This window comes from Acinonyx jubatus, chromosome A2 (assembly GCF_027475565.1).
Source record: "Acinonyx jubatus isolate Ajub_Pintada_27869175 chromosome A2, VMU_Ajub_asm_v1.0, whole genome shotgun sequence".
NCBI classification, from domain to species: Eukaryota; Metazoa; Chordata; class Mammalia; order Carnivora; family Felidae; genus Acinonyx; species Acinonyx jubatus.
In genome coordinates, this window is record NC_069383.1 from 29,325,356 (window position 1) to 29,347,648 (window position 22,293).

The 22,293-nt window shown below is 39.0% G+C and overlaps 1 protein-coding gene across 5 annotated transcripts in view; it reads right to left on the reverse strand.

The window, feature by feature from the left end:
* Nucleotides 1-377: 377 nt before the first annotated feature.
* Nucleotides 378-22,293, reverse strand: part of PTPRZ1 (protein tyrosine phosphatase receptor type Z1) — a 181,935-nt gene continuing 160,019 nt past the window's right edge. For all 5 annotated transcript variants that reach the window (XM_027075352.2, XM_027075350.2, XM_027075349.2 and 2 more), the window contains 12 exons: nt 20,785-20,919; nt 20,106-20,240; nt 18,953-19,116; nt 16,946-17,081; nt 15,325-15,471; nt 8,071-8,164; nt 7,725-7,798; nt 5,753-5,881; nt 4,822-4,968; nt 3,395-3,537; nt 2,503-2,638; nt 378-1,341 (listed from right to left, as the gene is read on the reverse strand). In XM_027075352.2, the coding sequence (XP_026931153.2) occupies nt 1,201-1,341; nt 2,503-2,638; nt 3,395-3,537; nt 4,822-4,968; nt 5,753-5,881; nt 7,725-7,798; nt 8,071-8,164; nt 15,325-15,471; nt 16,946-17,081; nt 18,953-19,116; nt 20,106-20,240; nt 20,785-20,919 (1,581 nt within the window). In that variant the 3' untranslated portion in view covers nt 378-1,200. The remainder of the gene's footprint in view (nt 1,342-2,502; nt 2,639-3,394; nt 3,538-4,821; nt 4,969-5,752; nt 5,882-7,724; nt 7,799-8,070; nt 8,165-15,324; nt 15,472-16,945; nt 17,082-18,952; nt 19,117-20,105; nt 20,241-20,784; nt 20,920-22,293) is intronic.

Consider the following 22,293-nt stretch of genomic DNA (forward strand, 5'->3'; position numbering starts at 1 on the left):
AGCCCGACGCGGGGCTCGAACTCACAAACCGCGAGATCAAGACCTGAGCCGAAGTCAGACGCTTAACCGACTGAGCCACCGAGGTGCTCCAGTCCCAGCTTGTTTCTAAGTCAAAGTCCCCCCACGTTTCTTGGTACACGGTAGTTAGGTCCAGGAAGTCAGTAACAGTAGTTGGGCAGTATGAGTACTGTTGCTATGTTCTCAAAACTTTAAATTCTGTGAGTTCCCTATGTGTCTCGATGCACAGATTGGGACTCACAGCTCTATATGCTGCTCCATCCCATCAACCTTTCTTCACTTCCATCATCATTGTGGACCCGTGCCCACAAGTTTCTGCTACACGTGCCCCGGCACAGCACTCCCCAAACAAACGCACGTTGATAGCAATATTTATATTTATTTTTGCAATGCCTTGGATAAAAACCAATGAAACGATGTTGGGTAAGGTGTTATTCTCATAAAAACATCTTTCAAAACAAACGTATTTCTATTTTCCATAAAAGTTAAAGTTACATGCTAAAACAGAGTTAATTACTGAGATGACATGGAAGAATATCAGAAGACTTGTAGGGTAAGACCAGATAATGAATTACATCATTAAACTAAACCATTACACGGAACTAGAAAACTGACTCAGTAGTAAAATATAAAAATCTACAATTATAAATATAAATTTGGTCCATGGAGACACTAGAGCAGTATTTACAGTAAGTACCAGATTATTTCTACTTTAGGTGAATACTGCAGTTGTGAAACATTGAATATCATAGGGAATGGAGTGTTTTATTTACAATCTACTATATTAAAAGTTATATTTCTAGCAAACCTGATGATTGCTACAAATATGGCTAAAAATTTGACACTAAGAACAAACATGTTTTCTGTAGTTGGGAATTCCTAATATCTATAAATTCAAATTTCCTGTTAAAATACGAAAAAAAAAAACCCACAATTCCATTCTTAGAAATACTGTAAAATCCAATCATTTTAGTTTAGACACAATAAGTGAATTACAAGAAGTTTTGCAAAAAGGCACACGTTGTTAATGATGTAAATTTGGCAGCAGGATCCTATGTCGTGAAAATTACTGTCAGGTGATGGAAAGTGAACAGATAACAGAAGAACTGAAGTGATTTTCCTGTCTAGCTTCAGGAAGAGGCAAAAAATGCTCAATAAGGATTCCCCTCGCCCCTTTCTGCGCTACACTAACGACTCCAAGCTCTCGGCTATATTTCCATCGGGCAATGCCGCGCCATTACTGTCCAGAGAGGTGGATGGATTCTCTTCCTGCCTCGTGCTCACAAGACTGAGGACAGCTTTGTAGAGAAACTGATACTGCTCCTGGAGAATAGAGAAGGGGAGATCGTAAACAGGAAGCTCCGTGAAGATGCACGTTTGTAAAACGAAGGGAAATTTTCAGTCACGCGTTGACACTGTTCGCGGAAGGGCATTGTGTTAAATGGTCTGTTAAACTCGGCGGAGGTACACAATCTATATTCATATCTCTTTCTGAAGAAATTTAAAGTAGCTTTTCAAGTAGCTAACATTCAATTGACCTAGGTCAATTTCAATTGACCTAGAAAATTGGCCAACATACTTTTGCCAGTGGTAAGCACTCCATTCTTTTTTTTTTTTTTTTTAGGTTTATTTATTTATTTGGGGAGAGAGAGAGAGAGAAACAGAGACAGAGAGAGCAAGTGGGGGAGGGGTAGAGGGAGAGAGAGAGCTCCAAGTAGGCTCCGCACTGTCAGCAGAGTCTGACGTGGGGCTCGAACTCACAAACTGTATGTTCGTGACCTGAGCCAAAATCAAGAGTTGGACGCTTAGCCAACTGAGCCACCTAGGTGCCCCAGCACTCCATTCTTGTTTATCTATGTCATGGAATCAGAAAATGATGTGACAGGTTACTGTTACCGATTTATCAACTTGTATGTAATCCTTTGGTACAAGGCACCTGTAAGCCACTCATTCTCATTTTTCCACTTGTCATGAAATCCACTGGGTCTCTCTATGAAGAGGTCCCAGAAAGGACTGCACTGTCAGCTCAGGCTCACGCAGAATCCTTTTTACAAGACCCACTGTTTACTAAGTAGTCTTTACACTCTAGCAGCCTGACTGGCCCCACGCCTTGCTTTGAGCAAAGGTGAGCATGGGCCCTGCTACAGTCTCAGAGTAGAGACACAGAAAAATAGAGAGTTCTCAGATTAGTTGGTGCTTTTGAGGGTATTTTTCAGAATTACAATAAATCTTGCAAAAAGACACAGGTGAAATTTAAATTTTATACATTTAATTTTCCAGAAGATAAACTTTGAATGTTTATTGTTTATTATTCCAGTTCTATGGATTGTGGACTAAGTAACTCGTAATCCAGCTTGAACACCACATGGAAATGTTATCAGTCAAGGTGGCCTCTTTTGATACATGATAAAATGATTTTGGCAGCCTCTGGGAAGTAAGCAGTACTCTAATGGTGAAGGTTTAGTTCACTGTTCTATTACTTACAATGTCAGCAAAGACTCCTGGCCTCATCAAATTGATCATCTTGGCTACCTGGTAAACATCCATGGAGTTTTCCTTTTCTAGTTGGTGCATAAGGGTTGTCAGAGCACAGAAAGTTCCTGCGGTCACTCCTCCATGCCTTGAAGCAAAGGGACAAAGACTCCATTCAGATGCATCGAACGTTCACATTTGGAACTCACAAAGTACATGGCCTTAACAACTTTGTAGTGGGAACACGGAAATTTTTAACAAAATGTCTCTCTTTATCGTGCAGAGAACTACAGTTTAATTTGAAACATTAGCAAGTATTTATGATATTAGTAATGGGATACTTTATAGAAATTTAATGTTTGCTTATTCATTTGTTATTTTTACACTCTGGAAGGGGCTGGCAATCAATCAAAATGATCTGACAAGTTATCACATATATCATATGTATCATATACAACATATATATAACATATTATTCCAACATATTTTATTTGTTCATAACAGGAGCCTTTAGAGATTTATTGTATAGGTTCCTATTTCTGATTAATAAAGACTGTATCGATTTTCATCCTATCTAGGGTGTCAATAACTAAGAAATGCCTCTCTGGTGAGCACCTGTAAAAATTCAAGTGCCAAAACACTGACTCATCACACAAAGTGTTCTTAGCACACAATGCAAGAGCAAATTCTTGTGATCACATACCTATTTTTTGCCTTCAACATGAGCTCTAAGAGAAGCGAAAAAATCTAATTCTGTGTTAACCTTGGTTATAGGAAGCAGATCATCTACCCTGGCTGAGTCGCTACAATTGGTCCAAAGCATTAGGTTAGTACAAAGACAACAGAAACATATGCCCACCCGGAGAATGCTCAGGCATGAAACCGTTTAAAGAGAGGAACTTACTCATCATGAACAATCACAGGTCCATCCCTGTTGGCAGCTTCCTCTTTGATAACACTTATAAGTTCAAACGTTTTACTAATAGGGCTGTCTGGATTTGGCCATTTGGGGCACTGAAAATGCCTCACTTCAAGTACATAATCATCCTATACGAAGAGAAAAACCAGTATTTTAAAAAGAGTCCCACTGGTGACAGTTCATTATGAGTGGAATAACTGGGGGAATCAGGAATACAGGAAGGTGATAAAACCCAGTCACATGCACTATAGCCCATCCTCCATCTCAGAGGGAAGAAATTGCTGTGATGCCTCATTTTTCACTGTAGATATAATCTCTTTTTCATTCTAAAAATGTCTTAGTTGTAGGTTTATTATGGTATTCAAACTTCGAAACCATGTACCAAGGATGTGTCTGTGCCAGTAAACTTAATACAAAAAGAAATCTTCAGTGCTAAAATTTGTTTTAAAATAACATAGACTTCTTCAAATCCCAGGATTACTTGGGAATAACTGAGTGGAATTACATGACCCGGTGGGGAAATGCTGGCAAGCAGGGCTGGGCAGGTGGAGATGTAGGTTCCGCTCCAGCCCCACTCTTGGTTCTTATGCAAGTGGCCAACTGGGCTGTGTGACTTTACATCCCTAAGCCTCCAGCTTCCCAAAGTGTAGTCAATAAAATTCTACATTTAAAAATAAGCAGCAGAACCTGAAATTTACATGGTTCACCTGTTCCAGAATTAGACTACAGTGAAGTGCAACATTGAGACCATCGAAAATATGGTTTAACCTTCTTCTGATCGGGAAGGTGCTCTGTCTCTCACGTGCCTTGCTCGTTATTAGTATCTTTTAGCATTTTACCGTAGTTGCACAGTAAATTCTGTACTGTAACTACATAAATAATTCTTGGCAGAGAATTCAGATGGATACCTTATAGATCACCAAGAATTAGTAAAACAATCCTACTTCGTTGTACTGCACAATTTTCAAAGCACTTCTTCACTTGTAACACTTCATCTCTTGGTAGACAGTGGTAAGCTCATTTTGGTAGATAATATTTTTCCTATTTTACTTAGAAGAATTCAAGGTAAAAACTTACCTTAAAACAGGAGAATTTGGATTAATGAAATTATTTTTTTACTGAATTTATTTTCAATTTAAGGTCTATCAGAACTACTCTGGAGTGAAGAGAGAAATCTTTGATTCTCTGAGGGTGGACGGTGTAGTTTAGTGGCGATTGGTGTTTACTGATTCTATAGGATTTTAAAAATGAAAGTGACAAGTAAGGTAAAATTGATTCTTTGGGCAATCTGTCCTAATTTGTAAGAAATTAGGTTCCTTTGTTTTATTTCTAGGGAAGATCCTTAAACCAGCATATATTTAACAAAGCATGTACTTAAGATGAAAAGTTTGTCATTTCAATTATGTCCATACCTGTGTAGCTTCTAGAATAAAATCCTGAATTATAAGTTTTTCTTCATTAGACAGACATTTGTGTTCTTCAGCCATAAGAGTGACCTTAAAACTCTCACAGTTTATAGGCTCATCTTTATTCGGCCAGTAAACAAATTCATCTTCTGCCTGGAGGATTAAATACCAAGGAAGAGTCTAGATTTTAATCAAATGTTTACTAAGTCAGACTGTGAAATGAAGTTAACTGGTTGACATAGAAAATTCAACTCAAAGTTTTCTTTGAATCTCAAAATTTACTCTTAAAATGTTGAGCCTTAAACAAGTTTGGTGTGCAGAATAAAGTATCACACTTAAGAAACCAAACTATTGCTTTGTTGTTTTGCTCTTAGCTCATCAGTAACAATGGTAAGTTGTTGCTTCTATAAATGATAACTGAGTAGAAAAGATTCAAGTGATTTTAAGAGCTCAGCAATTTCCCGTGTCATTTGGAATGGCCAGTCTACCTTTACAGATAAGAAATAAATCTCCAAGTTACATATATGTCAAAATCTAAATAAAATAGGCCTTTATTTTGGGTTTTATATAGATCTCCTTAAACTGAAGGACTCTCCAAATATCCTAACAAGTTTTATTTTTAAAAATGTAAATAGAAGCACAGGGACTGACTTCATTCATGATTGCAGTTCTAATTTTTCATAAGCAGTATCACAGAATACTTAAATTTAAATGAATTTTAACTTATTTTTATTTAAAACTGTCGTTCAGCAATCTCAGACCTGGGAGGTAGCATCACCAAACCAGGCCCAATAGTAGACAATAGCAGACCAGTAGCCAACGAGTGATATTAGTTTATTAGTTGAAAAAAAATTGTTTGCTTGGACTTCCGGCTGACATGACTTGCTATTTCCCCTGTAAGGCAAGTACCAAAAGTGACGTGATGGGGGAGACTTACCATGTTTTGACCATCAGGAAGCATAACTACCAGCTGGGCATTATGGTCCCATATCATCCGCCAGAAATCCTTGATGGTATGAAGAAGAGGATGCTGGGTGATGATGAATTCATTGCTCTGATAGTAACCCTACAAAAGCAAACAGAAGATACAAAGAGCCCTGGCATATGACTTTAAACGCTCAAAGTACATTTATAAGTTAATGGGCCTTAAGTCAAGGCAGTCTTTTTGCTTTTAGATTGCATCTGTAAATCACAAGGTGATTATTTTAGTTGCTGTTTAGAGGGCACTTTCCATACACCAGGCACGGGAGTAGCATTTTCTTTCTTTTTTAAAAAATTTATTTATTTATTTATTTATTTATTTATTTATTTATTTATGAGAGAGAGAGAGAGAGAGAGAGAGAGAGAGAGAGAGAGAGAGAGGGAGAGAGAGTGCGGAGGCTGGAGTGGGGTTCGAGCTCACCTGAAGTGGGGCTAGAGCTCACAAACTGTGAGATCATGACCCAAGCTGAAGTTGGATGCTTAACCAATTGAGCCACCCAGGTGCCCCAGGAGTAGCCTCTTCTTCCCCTTAAGTCTCTCATGTCTCATGGAAGTACTATGCGATAGGAACTGTGATCCCCATTTTGTAGGTGGTTAAACTGAGGCTTAAGAAATTAAGTGTTGTGGGGCACCTGGGTGGCTCAGTTGGTTAAGTGTCTGACTCTTGATTTAGGCTCAGGTCATGATCTCACAGTCTGTGGGATCGAGCCCCCTTTTGGGCACTGTGCTGGCAGTGCAGAGACTGCTTGGGATTCTCTTTCTCCCTCATTCTCTACCCCTCCCCCTCTCATTCTCTCTCTTTCTCTCTCATTCTCTCTCTCTCTCTCTCCAAATAAATAAATAAACTTTAAAAAAACATAAAAATCCAAAAAGTGTTGTGCCCAAGTCTACACAGCTATCATCTCTAGGAGCAGACTTCCCAAAATGGCATGTGGACCATGTCTCCTACACTGGATAGAACGGACATTCGGAGGAGATTTTATATTTCTCACTTTCTGTAAGTCCCAATGGCAAAGTGTTAAATTCGTACCCACTGACAACAGAACACCGTTGGTGTCCAGACACCCTGGCTTCCTCTATCAGGGAGGAATCAGAGAGGCACCTTGCAGATTTTGCTGCAGAAACCCAGAAGCTGCGTCCTCTGGATTGGTCACGATTTCCATGGTGTTGCTTACTAAAATCATGGCTCGTTTATCCTCCTCTGCTCTGGGGTCTCTCAGATCCTGTTCCTACTCCCCACAGGCTCATGGGAAGTGCAGCATGTATTTAGATGCTACCACAACACATCTCCCTGTTTCCTGCATGGATATCTTGCAATATTTTCTTTGCTGGATAAATGAAACAGTGATTTTGGCATGGGAATTACCACCTTTTCATGTGAAGCCAAGCTCTATGATTGATAGACCTGAAATGGAAACGAGGGCCACACAATGGCTACCCAGAAACACTCTCCCCTTTCTCACAGAAGATCTAAACACAGAAGGAGAATATTATGTCTTTAGAAATCCGGGTCTCTAAATGAGCCCAGTCCACAGGGTGAACACTGTGTTGCAAACCTGGAGTAGTAAAGTCAGTGAGATGGGCTTTCCAGAATCTGGAATGTCCTGGGTCTGTTCAGGGTAAATGCAATGGAGCCTCTTAGTTGGCCCAGTGTATATTGTGTATCTTCTCATAAGTCCTGAATGGTAAGTTTGGTTCCTGCATTTATTTACTAATTTGTCTTGCTTGAGGGATCTCCAGTCCCAGCACACATCAAAACATCAAGGGATGCTGTTATTCTCTTTGCTGCTTGGGGGTTGTGGTCTGCAGTCATTCGATTAGATCTACCCACCAGCGGTGCCACAGCCACTGCTTCAGGAAGCCCGTTTTGGTTTTGGTTCTGGAAGCACAAACTGGTAGGTAGTTTCTCCAGTGACTTCTCGACTTACCATGATATAGGAGGCATTGATGTAGTCTGTGCCTTCCCCACTCAGAGATGAAATGCCAACCCTTGATCTCTCCACTGGAACACAAAACACTCATCATGAACCACCATGCTCACAGCTCTATACCCTTCCCTCCACCCCCACATTGTAAAACACAGCTGCATGTCCCAAGTTGAGTGACTTTGATCTGTAAGCTAGTTTTTCTATGTATTTCGCATTTTTTAGATGGACTTCAGGATTTAAGAGTCCTTTTTAACAAGTAAATTATCAGGCATAATTAGAAAAATACTGAGTGCATTCATTCATTCCAAGATGTACAAATATTGTCATTTTTTTTTAAATAACCTACCAGGGATGATGGAAGATGTTCTGTTCTTTTCCCTGTTACAGTGCTTTAGGGCTGTAGAATAGTCACTCTGTTGTATATTCGATTGACTCAGGAGCTGGGAAAGGGAGTCAAAGAAAAATATAGATGATTTCATTTAAGTCATCCAAGTACTCAAACATACACACACACACACACACACACACACACACACACACACACACACACGACCCAACCAAGAAATCAAGATAAGATACTGAATATATATATATCTGACTTGTTTTCCAAAAATTCCTTGACCTAAATCCCTGGCACATCTGTGTTCTACACCAGGGAAGCTCGATGAAGCAGAGAATGCCCTTTAGTTTGACATTCAGCACCGGGAGGATCTTCCCTAGGGTTTCCCTCATAAGCATACACTATGTCCTCCACTTACATTTCACGGTGCAGTTGGGGTAAATTGCATGATATGTGTATGTGTGTGTGTACATGTTTATTTATATGGTTGGATTTCATTCATTTTTTTAGTACTGCATTACATGAATAATCTATTTGTTATTTATCTATTCCCCCAACTAGTGAATGTTAGGATTATTTCTAATATTTTGCTTTTCTAAACTTTGTAGCAATGACTCTCTCTTGTATATTACTTAATACATACACATGGAATTAGGAGTCATCAGCATTATTTTTTGACAGTCTGATAGAAGTGATAAACCATGCTTTTGATTTGCATTTCCTTGATTACTGTGTGATTGTGAATTTTAGCATTCATTAGCCATTTAAATTTCTTTTTTTGATGATTGCCTTTTTATATTTATACTTGACTGTCATTTATTAATTTTTAGGGGGCTTGATGTCTTGAATTTAAGTCTATAATCTGTTTAAAAATATGCTAATGTCTTTGTTGTCTTTAATCACACGGACATTTATAGCCAATTAATTAATTTTTTCTTTAAGATTTCTGCCAATTATGTTTTTAAGAAGTCCTTTTCTACACTGATGCCTTCAAAATATACATTGCTAACATTTTCTTGTAATAGTTATAGAACCTTGCTTTCACCTTTAAGTACCTAATCCATCTTGAATAATTTTAGTGTTTAAGGTGTGTTAAGAACCCAGTTTTACTTGTTTCCACATGGAAATTGTCCCAATATCACTTATTGGTTAGTCTGTCCTCCCCTCACTGATTTGTCATATCTATTATATAACCATTTCCACAAAGACATGGTTCCTCTAGCTGATTTGTCTGTTTTTCAGCGTTAATTATCATAGCTGTATAAGTCTTCTATATACTGTCCAACACATTTCTGTTTTGTTCTTTATTTTTAGTAGTGCCTTGGATGTCTTTGTTCTTTACTTCTCCAAATGTTAATTTTAAGTTCAGTTCTTAATTTACCATGAAAATCCTGCTGGGAATTTGATTGGTACCACACTGATTTTTATACTTAATTTTGGAGAATCGACATCTTCAGAATATTTCCATTCATGAAAATTGTATCTATATTTGTTGGGTCTAATTCTAGGCTCTTCAATTCAGTTTTATAATTTTTTCTCTATGCATTCATTGTACCTTTTGTTAAGTTTATTTTTGAGACCCTGGAGTTTTTGTTTCTGTTTATTGTTGGAACTCCCTTTTTCTTCTAATATCTCCTCTAACAACTCACAGCTAATGAGTTACGACGCTATTGATTTTTATATATACTTGTTGAACTGTAATAAGAGTTGAGTTCTAATAAGAGATATCTTATTTTGTTTCTCTTGATTTTCTATATAGACAAGTGTATCATCTACAGATTCTTTTCTATTTCTAAACATTTTTTTTTGTTTGACTCGATTTCCAGTACAGTGTTGACTAACAGTGTCAACAGTTGGCATTTCTTGTTTTTTCTTAAACCTACTATGAAAATTTCCAAGTTAAAATTTGGTATATGACATTTATAATGTAGCCTAAGATGAAGAAAGCTTCCCTCTAGTTTTAATTTACTGATAGTTTTTGTTATGAATAGTACTGAATTTTATTTACTGCCTTTTCTACATCTTTTGAGAGGGCCATACAATTCTCATAACTATATCTGTTCATATTTTCTACTGTTAAATCATCACTAGAACAAATGCTATGAATCCTAATTGGTCACAATATTGTTTTAAAAACCACGCCGCTGGATTTGAGTTGCTGCTATTTTAAACAGGATTTCAGTGTTTAAGTTCATAAGTGAAACTGGTCTGTAGATTTCTTTACTTGTACTCTCCTTATACAGTTTTGGTAGCAAAGTTACACTTGCTAAAACAGTAAAATAGTTGGGTTTGCTTTCTACCTAGATATTTTATCACAGAGTTTGGAATTTTCTGTTCCTTAGAAGTTTGGTAATTCTTCCAGTTCTGATTTTATTTTGGAGGTGAGATTTCTGGCAACTGATACAATTTATTTAATGGTTCTTGGTCTAGTTGGATTTTGCATTTCTCTGTGAGTGTATTTTGCTTACTTTTTCTTAAAAAATATTTCTTTTGGGGCGTCTGGGTGGCTTAGTCATTTAGCATCCAACTCTTGATTTTGGCTCAGGTCGTGGTCTCATGGTTCTTAAGTCTGAGCCTTGTGTCAGGCTCTGTGCTAACTGCATGGAACTTGCTTTGTCTCCCTCTCTCTCTGCCCCTCCCCTGCTTATGTGCGCTCTCTCTCTCTCCCTCTCTCTCTCTCTCTCAAAAATTAATAAATATTTAAAAATATTTTCTCTCATGTAGGATTTCAAACGTACTGTCACAAATATGCTCACAGTATGCTTCTTAAGTTTAGAAAAACAGTTCTAAAATATGTATAACTATATCCCTATTTTTCACCTTAATATTTATTAGTGCAAAGCCTCTCCTTTTCTTACCAATCTGGCCACAGGTTTATTTGTCTTATTAGTCTTTGATAGAACCTGCATTTGGTTTTGTTTCATCTGTTTCTATTTAATCACTTTAACCATCTATTTAAGAAAGCTTTAACTTTCTGAAAATATTTCTGTCTCCCTCTTTGGGTGTACCATGCTTTTCTTCTAATTTTAACATGATATGCCTATTTCATTTGTTTTTATTTTTATTTATTCTCAAATGAATATATTTAAGATTATAAATTTCTTTCTAGATACAACTTCAGTTGTTTCCTACAAGCTGTGCTATGGAGTCCTTCTGTTGACCTTTAATTCTAAAGATTTTATAATTTCCTCTTTCATATTATTATCAATTATGTAAAAGAGAATTTTTATTGTTCAAATATTGGGATATTTTTAGGGCCAAGTTTTCATTTCAACTTCCAATTTTCATGTATTAGATTCTGAGAATATGGTTAGTACTGTATAGATTCTTTGAAATTAACTCTTGCCCCTCCATTGGATATTTAATGTCTTTATCCTAGAATGTGTGTACAAACACACATACACACACACACACACACACACACACCCTGTGCCCACGCACACACACCCCATGCCCACGCATGCGCGCACACACACACACACCCCGTGCCCATGCGCACACACCCCATGCCCACGCACGCGCACACACACACACACACCACACACTCACCTCCTGTGTCACAGGGGGAATAGAAGCCAGAGTATCCCTTCAGTCTGCAGCCTTGGAGCCCACACACTTACTGCTATACACACCCACTTAGGTGTCCCTGCGTTTGGCCCCTAATTCCTCTTTGCCTTTTCTCAGGATTTCCTCTCCCTCTAAAAGTCTGTTCTCTCCTCCCTCTCCCCACCACTCCCACCATACATCTCTTTTCATTAGTGTCTTTTAAATAAACTATTTTTTAAGTGTTTATTTTTGAAAGAGAGAGAGAGAGAGAAAGAGAGAGGGAGAGAGGGAGAACATGTACAAGTGGGAGAGGGACAGAAAGAGAGGGAGAGAGAATCCCAAACAGGCTCCTCGCTGTCAGTGCAGAGCCTGATGCTGGGCTCACACTCACTGGGAGATAGTGACCTGCGCCGAAATCAAGAGTCGGACACCCAACCGACTGAGCCATCCAGGAGCCCCTATTTATTTTTTTAAGTCAACTCTATTCCCAATATGGGGCTCAAACTCACAACCCAAGATCAAGAGTCACATGCTCTACCAACAGAGCCAGCCAGGCACCTCACTTTTCATTAGTTTTTAAACAAACTCAGATGCCTCTCATTAAAACATAAAAAACAAAAAAATTTACCAAAAAAAATTCTTACTTTCTAACTTCAAGTTTCCTTCTAGCTATCATTATCATTCTCTTCAGAGTCAAAAATCTTTAGAGTTATCTAAATATGGTCTTTAATTCCTCACACACAATGTCTCCTTACCTTCCTAGAGTCTGGCTTCAGTGCTATCCTTCCCTGAAGTAGCTTTTATGGCTCAGTCCAATGGCATGCTCTGTCCTCATCACAACTGATTTGTCAATGGCATTTGCTGACCTTTGTCCATTTCCTCCTCAAAATGTTATTTCCTTCAGAGTCTATTATATCCCCACTGTGACCAATTTTCTCCTACACTCCAATGCCTACTTCTTCCCTTTCTTTTGCGGGCTGTCCATTCATTGGTTAGTTATAATTTTTCTTAAAAACCCCTTCCCAAGCTTTCTTGGCTGTCTTGTCCAATTCTAAGGCTTCACGTAACCATCTCTATGCTGATTGTTCCCAAATCCTTTCTCCAAGCTGGACCTCTCCTTTGTGCTTCCCACTGAGTATTCAACTGCCTACTATGCCTGTTTATACTACACCTCCTGAGTTCCTAAAATTAGGTTGGCTCCGAACAAATCTCACCATCCCTTCCCCACCACACCCAACAAACATGCGCTTTTCAGTCTCAGTGAACAATATCTTATCCTCCGTGCTCAAGTTAGAATGCGGGTAGTTAATGCTTGTCTTTTTCTCTCCTCACTGCAATGTCCAATAAATCACCGAGTCCTCTATGCAACCCTTCACTATATCCTGTGCAATTCTTCCCTGAAGAGTTGCATCCTACAGCACCCGTTTCACCTGTGTGATGGCACTTTCCCCCTGTTTTGTAACTGTTTTCTTGCCTAGTATATCTCACTAGATCAAGAGCAGGAGCAAGTGTCACAAGGGCAGGACCTGGGTGTCATTTTTTGAAAAAATTCATGTTTGTATCCTAGTATCAAACACAAAAGGCCTGGTATGTGGCAGGTGCCTGATAAATATTTGTTTTCTTTTTAAAATGAGGTATGACTGACATACAACATTATATTAATTTCAGGTATATGTCTCAATGATTTGATACCTGTATACATTGCAAAATAATCACCACAGTAGGTGGAGGTAACATCCCTCACCATACATAGTTATGAATTTTTTTTCTAATGACAAGAACTTTTAAGGTCTACTCTCCTAGCAACTTTCAAATATGCAGTACAGTATTATTAACTATAGTCACCATGCTGTAGATTATATCTCTATGCCTTATTTATTTTATAACTGGAAGTTAGTACATTTTGATCTTCTTCACCCATTTTGCCCACCCCCTACCCTCTGCCTCTGGCAACCATCAACCTATTCTCTGTATCTGTGACTTTTTTTTTATTTCTTCATGTAAGTGATACCATATGGTATTTGTCTTTCTTTGTCTGACTTATTTCACTGAGTTATTTCTGACTTACTTCACTTGCCACAATGCCCTTAAGGTCTATCCATGTTGTTGCAAATGGCAAGATCTGCCATTCTGTTTTATGGATGAACGATATTCCATTGAATATATATACTACATTTTCCCATCTATTCATCCATCAATGGACACTTAACTTGTTTCCATATCTTAGCTACTGTAAATAATGCTGCAATGAACCTAAGAGTGCAGATATCTTTTTCAGTTAGTGTTTTCCTTTTCTGCAGATAGTCACAAATAAATGCCATATAATTTATCTCAAGGAATTGTTTCTACAGATAAACTTGAATGACTAATGTCTTATAGAACAGTGCACACACACACACACATAAACACACATACTTTTTTATCTCCCCAGTAGTGTGTTAACAGGAAACAGAATCAAACTTCTCCCCATTAAATAAGATTCTGGCCTCATAATTGATATTTCTATTTTGATCCTGGGTTATCCAGTGTAAGCCGTATCAATTCTTTTATGCAGTTGTGTAGGGGTAAGTCATACTTCAATGAAAATTATGTTGAAAATGGGTAATACTTACATATTTTTTAATTTAGAATAAAGCTATCCTAACAACTTAATGCTGATGTTTTATACTCCTTTATTATTCATTTGTAGAAGGCAAATTGCATACTTTTTCTTTCTCTTACGTGTTCTGTTTTCGCTCAGATGAGCTTTGCCACATAAAAACACTTATGTCTTCCTGATGGCAGGTTCAAAGCGCAGCATTCACCCCAATCTTTCTCTTCTCCAAAAGTACAAATGGTGCTGACTGAGACAACAGAAAATCAGAAGGAAGTCCTAGCGACTAACATCTTTTAAACTGTAGTGTGGGGGAGAAGAGGAAAAACAACACTCTGCAATCTCAAGATTTGTCAACTCCACTAGGTTTTTCCAGGGTCTCAAATTCTTCCTAGATATTCCTCCTTCAGAAATTGGCCCTGTTTCTCTAGGAATCCTGGGAAGTAAGAGGTTAGTATATGAATAAAGTGGAGCAAATAACCAGCCTCCATCCTGTGAGAAAGTCAAAACTGTGCAAATCCCCCTTAAACAGCTAGAAGGTCCAGTAACAACTGTTTTCTGAATTCTTTGCTGGCTGATTTCTGGAAGTCAGAGAACTAGGATTGTAGAAGGTATGATATTGAACAAAACATACTCCCTGCTCTAGCTCACTGCTTCATGACAAGGTGGGTGGGAGGAACTGGGGTTGAAGAGCTATTGTTCTGGTGTGGCCTCTTCTCTAGTCCAGGGGCTTCAAGTGAGACAGATTTTTCCAAAGAATAGCATGAACAGCCTGAGCCGGAGCACTCCTTGTTAAGTGGTCTGGTTCTTTCAAAAGAAAAAGAGCACTTACGAAGTTTGTATGATGAGGTCTGCCTGTCCCTTCTGTTATGCTCTGTGCCCTCCTTCTTGGACCAAGTTTACACTTGTAAACGTTAATCTAGAGTTCCTGAGAACTTTTCTTCTTGCTCTCAAAATTAAGATTCTCCTTGAAACTTACCACGTGGCTTTGCCACCCACTCTAAAGAATAATACACAGCCACTGTGCCAACCGTGCTCTGAACCCGTCCACATGGCCTTGTCAACTCACACAAAAAGATGCAGGGACACTGAATTGCGTGGTAACGTCTAAGAGGACTCACCTTGAATTGTTTCTCTAGCTTCGTTTTGCCTGTTGGTCCAGGAATGAGGAGCGCATTGACATAGGCATGAATGTGGCTGTCTGGCACCTCAGTCTCTTTACTAAGTATGGCCTCAACCAAAGCATCATGAATGAAAACATACTGTTCCTGGCAAAACAGTGACAATGAGCAACATTACTTCAGGTTTTCCTTACATGTACCTAAATACAAAAATAATTTTTTTCCCTGACAGACAAAAAAAGTTTTACACAATGGTGGGAATGGACCCACAAAAGATTGCTTACTCGTCCTGCGGGAAATCAGACGTAGGAGAGGAGGCAGTCAAGAGAGAACAGGACTCTTCTCGTCCCTCCTGTTACTTCTGATGTATTGACATTTGTGGGAAGGAAGCAAAGCAATGCTCTCTCTGCCCTTCCTTCAAACCTGTGACCCTCCTCCATATTTTGCATGAGGACTTTCCTGACGTTTATACTCCTCCTGGGTCTTCTTCTGCTGTCCATTCCCATTCTCCTTTCAGCAGTCATATGTAACTTAGCACAATTTTATGTACAGTTTTGTCTTCTGTTTCCTGTATGCGACTCTTTCTTGGTCTAATCTGACTAGTGTGTCATTTCCTTCATGGAGTGAATTTTGGTTTAGTTTGATTTTTGCCCACAGGGCAATTTACCTTTGATTGCTCTCGAGCTGCCATCCATAGTTTCCAACTTCAATTCATTTTTATTTCGAAACAGGGGAAAATATACAGATATGCAGACTTTGTCCTGTGTCATGTAAACTATCTATGATAAACTATATGGACTTAAAAAAGGCTATCATTTGAGCAGAATTCATACTTTTAAAATATGAAAATAAAAAAATTATGACAATGAATGCATTTATTCACTCCGTGCAGGAAAAACTTGAGGTGTTTGCTAGCAGGGATGGGCACTGCCTGATCCACTTCTTTTCTTTCTTTTTTTTTTTTTTTAAATCTTCTCCGCCATCAGTGTCATTCCAAAGATATTCCCTATTTGGTCACAAAACAGACAAAAGGTACCTGGTCCACCTATGACATACAATGCCATTATCTGGTGTTATGGCTTGAATTGTGTCCCCCAAAAAGATATGTCAAAGCCCTAACCCCCCAGTACCTCAGAAGGTGACTGTATTTGTAAATAAGGTCATCGTAGATGTAATTAGTTAAGATGAGGTAGTGACTGTTGTTCTTCCAAGAAAAGGAAATTTGGACACAGAGACAGAAAAGCCAGCCATGTGAAGATGGAGGCAGGTAGATATCGAAGTAAGGCTGCTTCATCCAAGCAACACAAGGGCTACCAGAAACTCAGACAAGGGAAGATCCTCCCCTAGAAGTTCTGGCGGAAGCATGGCCCTGCGAACACCTTGACTCTGGGCTTTTATCCCCCAGAACTATGAGGCATTAAGATTCTATCTTTTAAGCCAGCCAGTTGGTAGCACTTTAATATGGGAGCCCTATGAGACTCATCAACCTGGTAAAACAAGGTCAGGTCCATCCAACTTTAGCATTTTAGGGAGATTTCCAACCCTTAGATAAATCAAAGTATCCTTTTTGGTGGGGGAGGGGGAGAGCAACAAGAACAGAAAGTATCCTTTTTTCGCATACCTCAGTTTGCACCAAATAATTTCTTTGTGAACGAATGTGTTTTAAGAAGCCGAATATGTTGACAGTTCCTTCCTGTTGAATTTGCTGCAACATACTGTCTAGCACAATGTATGTGCCTGTTCTTCCAACTCCAGCACTGAAGAGAGCACAAAAAAGAACCATTTCAATGTCAAGCGCGAAACATAATTTGAAGATAGGTCACTCCTGGCTGTCTTGCAAATTAAAATAATTTTCCTCCCCAAGCCACTCAGCCACATAATAAACAGTTCAGCAATCCAAAAGGGTAAACAGTTTAGTTGTTAAGCATGATGCTTCAAAGAACAAGTAGTTTACTTTTTATTTTTGGCCGTAGGTCGAACTGTAAAATAACCTATTTCTGTTGGAGATTATTTATTTATTTACTTAGAGATTTTTTTAATTTTCAATAATTATATTTATTCCTCATTTATATATTATACAATGAAAACATTATGTACCAGAGCATAGCAACTAGACATTTAATCTGAGAAAACTGAAAGCATCAGCTTCACCCAACCCTGAAAATAAAAGGTCTTGGGGTCTATATTGCCAGGTAGACATGTTTGTAAAGGTTTTCATATTAATCAGAAAAAGAATTTGATAAGGCTTTCTGCTGAAAATACCATTTCAGCGAGATCGTGAGGACTAAAGCATAACTTCAGTCATTTCTAAAGGGCCATTATCTATGGACTTCTTCAAAGCCTCTACAGGAGGGACAGAATTCATAGGCAGGGATTCTTTTCAAACGCTGCGACAAGTAGAAAGAACTAGAGTGGAAAATTAGCACCTGCTCTGTACAATACCCTGGTCCTTCTCCATTTGCTAAGAAACAATCCCTGACCTTCAGAGCTCTTTTTCTTGCATTTTCCTGTTTCTCTCAGCTTATCATCAGGCTAACAGATGAAAAAACTCAAGATAAGTCTCTCAAACTTTGTCTGAGGGTAAGTCCTGAGATAGGTAATTAGAACGTGTCAGATAAGCTGTATATCAAAGGAAAACACTTGCTTCGGTAAGAGCACAGACACTGCTTTGAGAAAAACACCGTAGACAGAAATCAATTTGATTTGTGTGGTCATAAAGTTTGGCACAGATTCAGCACTCAGTAAATGTTAACTGTTAATTTTATTTTAACTGAAAAATATTAGATTAAAATCGCCGACATATTTTTTTCTCTTTCTTCAAAATACCATTCTTCCTATTCATCAACGTAGTCTTGGAAATAAAGTAATTGGGTAACGATGGGTTGATAATCCCTTGCTATGATATAATAGAAATTGGGAAAATGAGAAAAAGAACTTTGATCCGAAATGATTTAATAGCAACATAAAAGTATTTTGCCAAATTCTTCGCCCTCTATGAGCTTTGGTTTCTCTAATATAAACCTGACATAATAACTCTACAATAGACTGCTAACTCCTAAGAACAGTGGTTATGTCTCAAGCACTTCTTTTTCAAGTTTATTTCTTTTGGGGGGGCGGGGGAGAAGATGAGTGGGGGAGGGGCAGAGAGATGGGAGACACAAGATCCGAAGCAGGCTCTGCACTGACAACAGTGAGCCCCATGCAGGGCTCGAACTCACGAACCGTGAGATCATGACCTGAGCCAAAGTCAGATGCTTAACTGACTGAGCCACCCAGGCGCCCCAAGTCTTAAGCACTCTTATCCCATGACATTATGTTGTAATAAATGTTTAATGACAAAACGCTGTTCCTCCTGTCTCACACATTTAATAAGTTAAAAGTCCAATTCAACAATCAAATAGAATAATAAACATCATAAAAATACCTGGTGCTTTGAAATATTTAGCAATCAGAATCTGAGTCTGGTGCACTCACTCCCCCGTGATCAATACTTTTGAAAATGGGCACGTAGTTTCATTCCCCTTACTTCGTGAAAGCGTTCCAATTCGGCAAAACCTTTGTTCCACGGCTTCCCTTTCTGTCAGCAGAAGCCATTCTGTGGGTTTAGAAACGCACCCCTGAGGCTCACCTGCAGTGGACAACAACAGGCCCCACCGCGTGGCGCTTGGCGTGGGACGCCTTTCTCACAAAGGCCAGCACTGGCAGCGAGTACTCTGGCACTCCCATGTCAGGCCACTGCGTGTAGTGGTACTGTGTCACCACACGCCCATTGGGTCTTCCTTTCTGGGAGCCCTGGAAGAGTTCAGACAGCTTGTAACAGGAACACACACGAATGTGCACGCAGAGAAACACACACATGCACACACCTGGGTCCTTAACTATCAACTTGATTTTGGTGGTATATAAAGAGGCAAAAAAAAAAAAAAAATACATCATCATTTGTGACGGTTAATTTTATGTGTTAACTTGGCTAGGTTATGGTAGTCAGTAGTTTGGTCAAACACCAGCCACACCAGATGTTCCTGTCAAGGTTTGTGTTTTTTTCCAAGACATTTTTTTTTCAAGACTTTTAAAAGATAATCTCTACACCTATCATGGGGCTCGAACTCACAACCCCGAGATCAAGACCTGTATACTCCGCCGACTGAGCCAGCCAGGTGCCTCCCCGTTGTCAAGGTATTTTTTAGGAGTGATTGACATTTAAATTAGTAGACTTCAAGTAAAGCAGATCACAGTCCCTGATGTGAGTACACCCCATCCAATTAACTGAAGGCCTTAAGAACAAAGAATGAGGTTTCCTGAAGAAGGAGGAATTCTCCTTGAGACTAAAATATAAAAACTTTGTCTGAATTTCTGGCATGGAGTCTATTGCTTAAAAAGTCTCTCTCTCTCTTAATCTCTCTCTCTCTCACGCACACACACATTTTTCTGGAGAACACTGATTAATGTATCACTGTTTTTTTCTTCCCCTAAAATTTTGATCTCCCCTATTTCTGGTTGCATGTGCAGGTATCACATGGGGAAGGAAGTTTCCCTTGTGCATCAAATCCACTGCAGCCACTGGCACCATGACCAATCTGGCTCCAAAGCCTTGGCTGGCATTTAGAGACTTAGCAGAAACCTTTGGGAATGAGGTGTGGTTATGATAAGAACGCTTATGAATTGAGCGCTATATTATACACAGAGAGAGTTTTAGCCTCCCCTGAGTTGTGCCATCCACGCACTTAAAAAAAGACCAGATGTATCACTCAATTGATGATGACCTTCATTTGTGGACTCACCTTTTTTATCTTTGTGTTTCTCACAGTAAAACTCCTCACAGTATAATAGGAAAGCATTTGCACACTCTTCTGAGTGACGAGAAAGCTCCCGTACTCTTCACTGCCATCGGCAGGCCAATACTGGTCACATTTTCTCTGCAAAAGAGAAAGTAAAACGCTCAATATAAGTGTTACCCCTGAAATCTGGAGAGGTCTGGCACTGGGACAGGAACGGGCTTCCTGGTTCTTTCAAACATTTCCTTTTCTATGTGATGAGGGAGTAGTTTTGGAGGAGACCAGGGACAAAATTACAGAGCTGAGAAACTTGAGATGATCTGGTACAAACTTCCCCCTTCCAGATGAAGAAATAGAGACCAGATGAACTGAGTCACTACAAAGTCGGGGTTAGAATCCAGCTCCTGTGAATTAAAATCTGTTTTGCTCTACATTGCTTTGCAATGAGCCCCAATTACTTTTTTTTCACAGTATGAAGAATGCATTTAAGTAGCAGATAGCTTGATTTATAGTGAAACTTTAATTACAAATGTTAAACTCCCCGTTAGCCGTCAAACTTTAACTAGAGAGGAATCCTGATCAGTCTTCATAACCTCACCGGCTTCCTAATGCCCAGCCCATTAAAAGCAACTTAAAGCACTTCTGATTACCATTGTGGGGATGAGATCACAGATTACCTACATACCCTTCCTTTCTCCACGAGGTTTGTTATCATGACGATAACTTCCACGTTATGCTCCCATATCATTCTCCAGAAATCTTCAGCTGTGGATTTCAGTGGGCCTTGGGCAGCAATGTAAGCTTTTGGTCTGTTGTAACCCTGAAGAAACAAATTACAAACATTTTTAACTAAATTGCTCTTTTTATGCCCTTTTATTGTGCAACATGTAAGTTTTTAAGGTCAGCATATTTTTTTCCTATAAGAGAAGAACCATAAAAAGTAATCTTGCAATGCTGGAAAACTCGATAGTACTAGCAAAAATAATAATCATTTACCTATGATCTTTGTTAAAAAATATAGACAGTTCTTTGTGCCTTGGCACAGACACTATTCTCTGCACCTTTAGTCCAAGTACATTTAATCTAAATTAATCTAATCTATTTACTATGCTGGTCTTGAATTTTGTGTATACTGCTTTGAAATGCATATCGGGCATTGGGGCTCAGCTGTCTACAGCAGTCAGGAAGCCTCTGGTTGTCTCCCTACCCTCTCCTTGGCGGTACTAAGCAATGCTAATAACTAATAGCTATCCTTCACTGAGCACCCACTGTTACCTGAGACGGTTTATGAACATGAACCTGCATCCTTAATCTGCATGCATAATGGAAGCGTCATCCTTGATCTGGAGATGAGGAGAAGCTCAGGGGCATTAAGTGGCTTTCCAAGCTTTCATGGCTACCCAGTGACAGGGCTGGGACTCAAAACCAGTTCGAACTCCAAAGCCCACATTGGATCTGCCGTACACATTGCCTCCTCCGGAAGCATGAAGCGCCGCCTCTAACAAAGACACCCTGTATTTTGGGGTGCTCACTTCTTTGAATTAACTGTTCCACACAGCATAAAGCCTGAAGGCAGCTAGACTGCAAGGTCAGTGTCAGGAAAGTAACTGAGCTCCTTTGACATTCAACTGACCACAGTGAAAACCCAGTAAATCAGTCAGTGGTCTGGGGTCCCCGGAGATCGCTAATAAGCCCCACATAGCTGTGTATCCTGAGAAGTGCCAGAGATGATAAGGCTGATAACCAGCTTAGTAATCACATGTCTGCCTTTTAGCCAGATTACCTTCAGAACTTCTCAGGCAGGATTTATTGATCACCTGCTCCTTACACAATATGGTGCTAGGAACTGTGGGATATTCAAAATAAGCATTAGTCCTGACCCTCACAGTTAAGGAGTTATAAACCTATCCAAATGTGTATGTATATATGTGTACATGTACATATATATATATATACACACACATATACATATATATACACACACATATACATGTATATACATATATATATACACATATACATGTACATACGTATATATATATATATTCTACCTTGAACGTGCATTTCCAGCCTGAATTACCTCTCTCACCTATGAGAGAAAGCACATATAGGGCTTGAACGTTATTCAATCTGAAATCCTTTAGCTGTGGGATGTCCTACTGTTGATTTGTATTGTTTATTACCTGTCAGATAA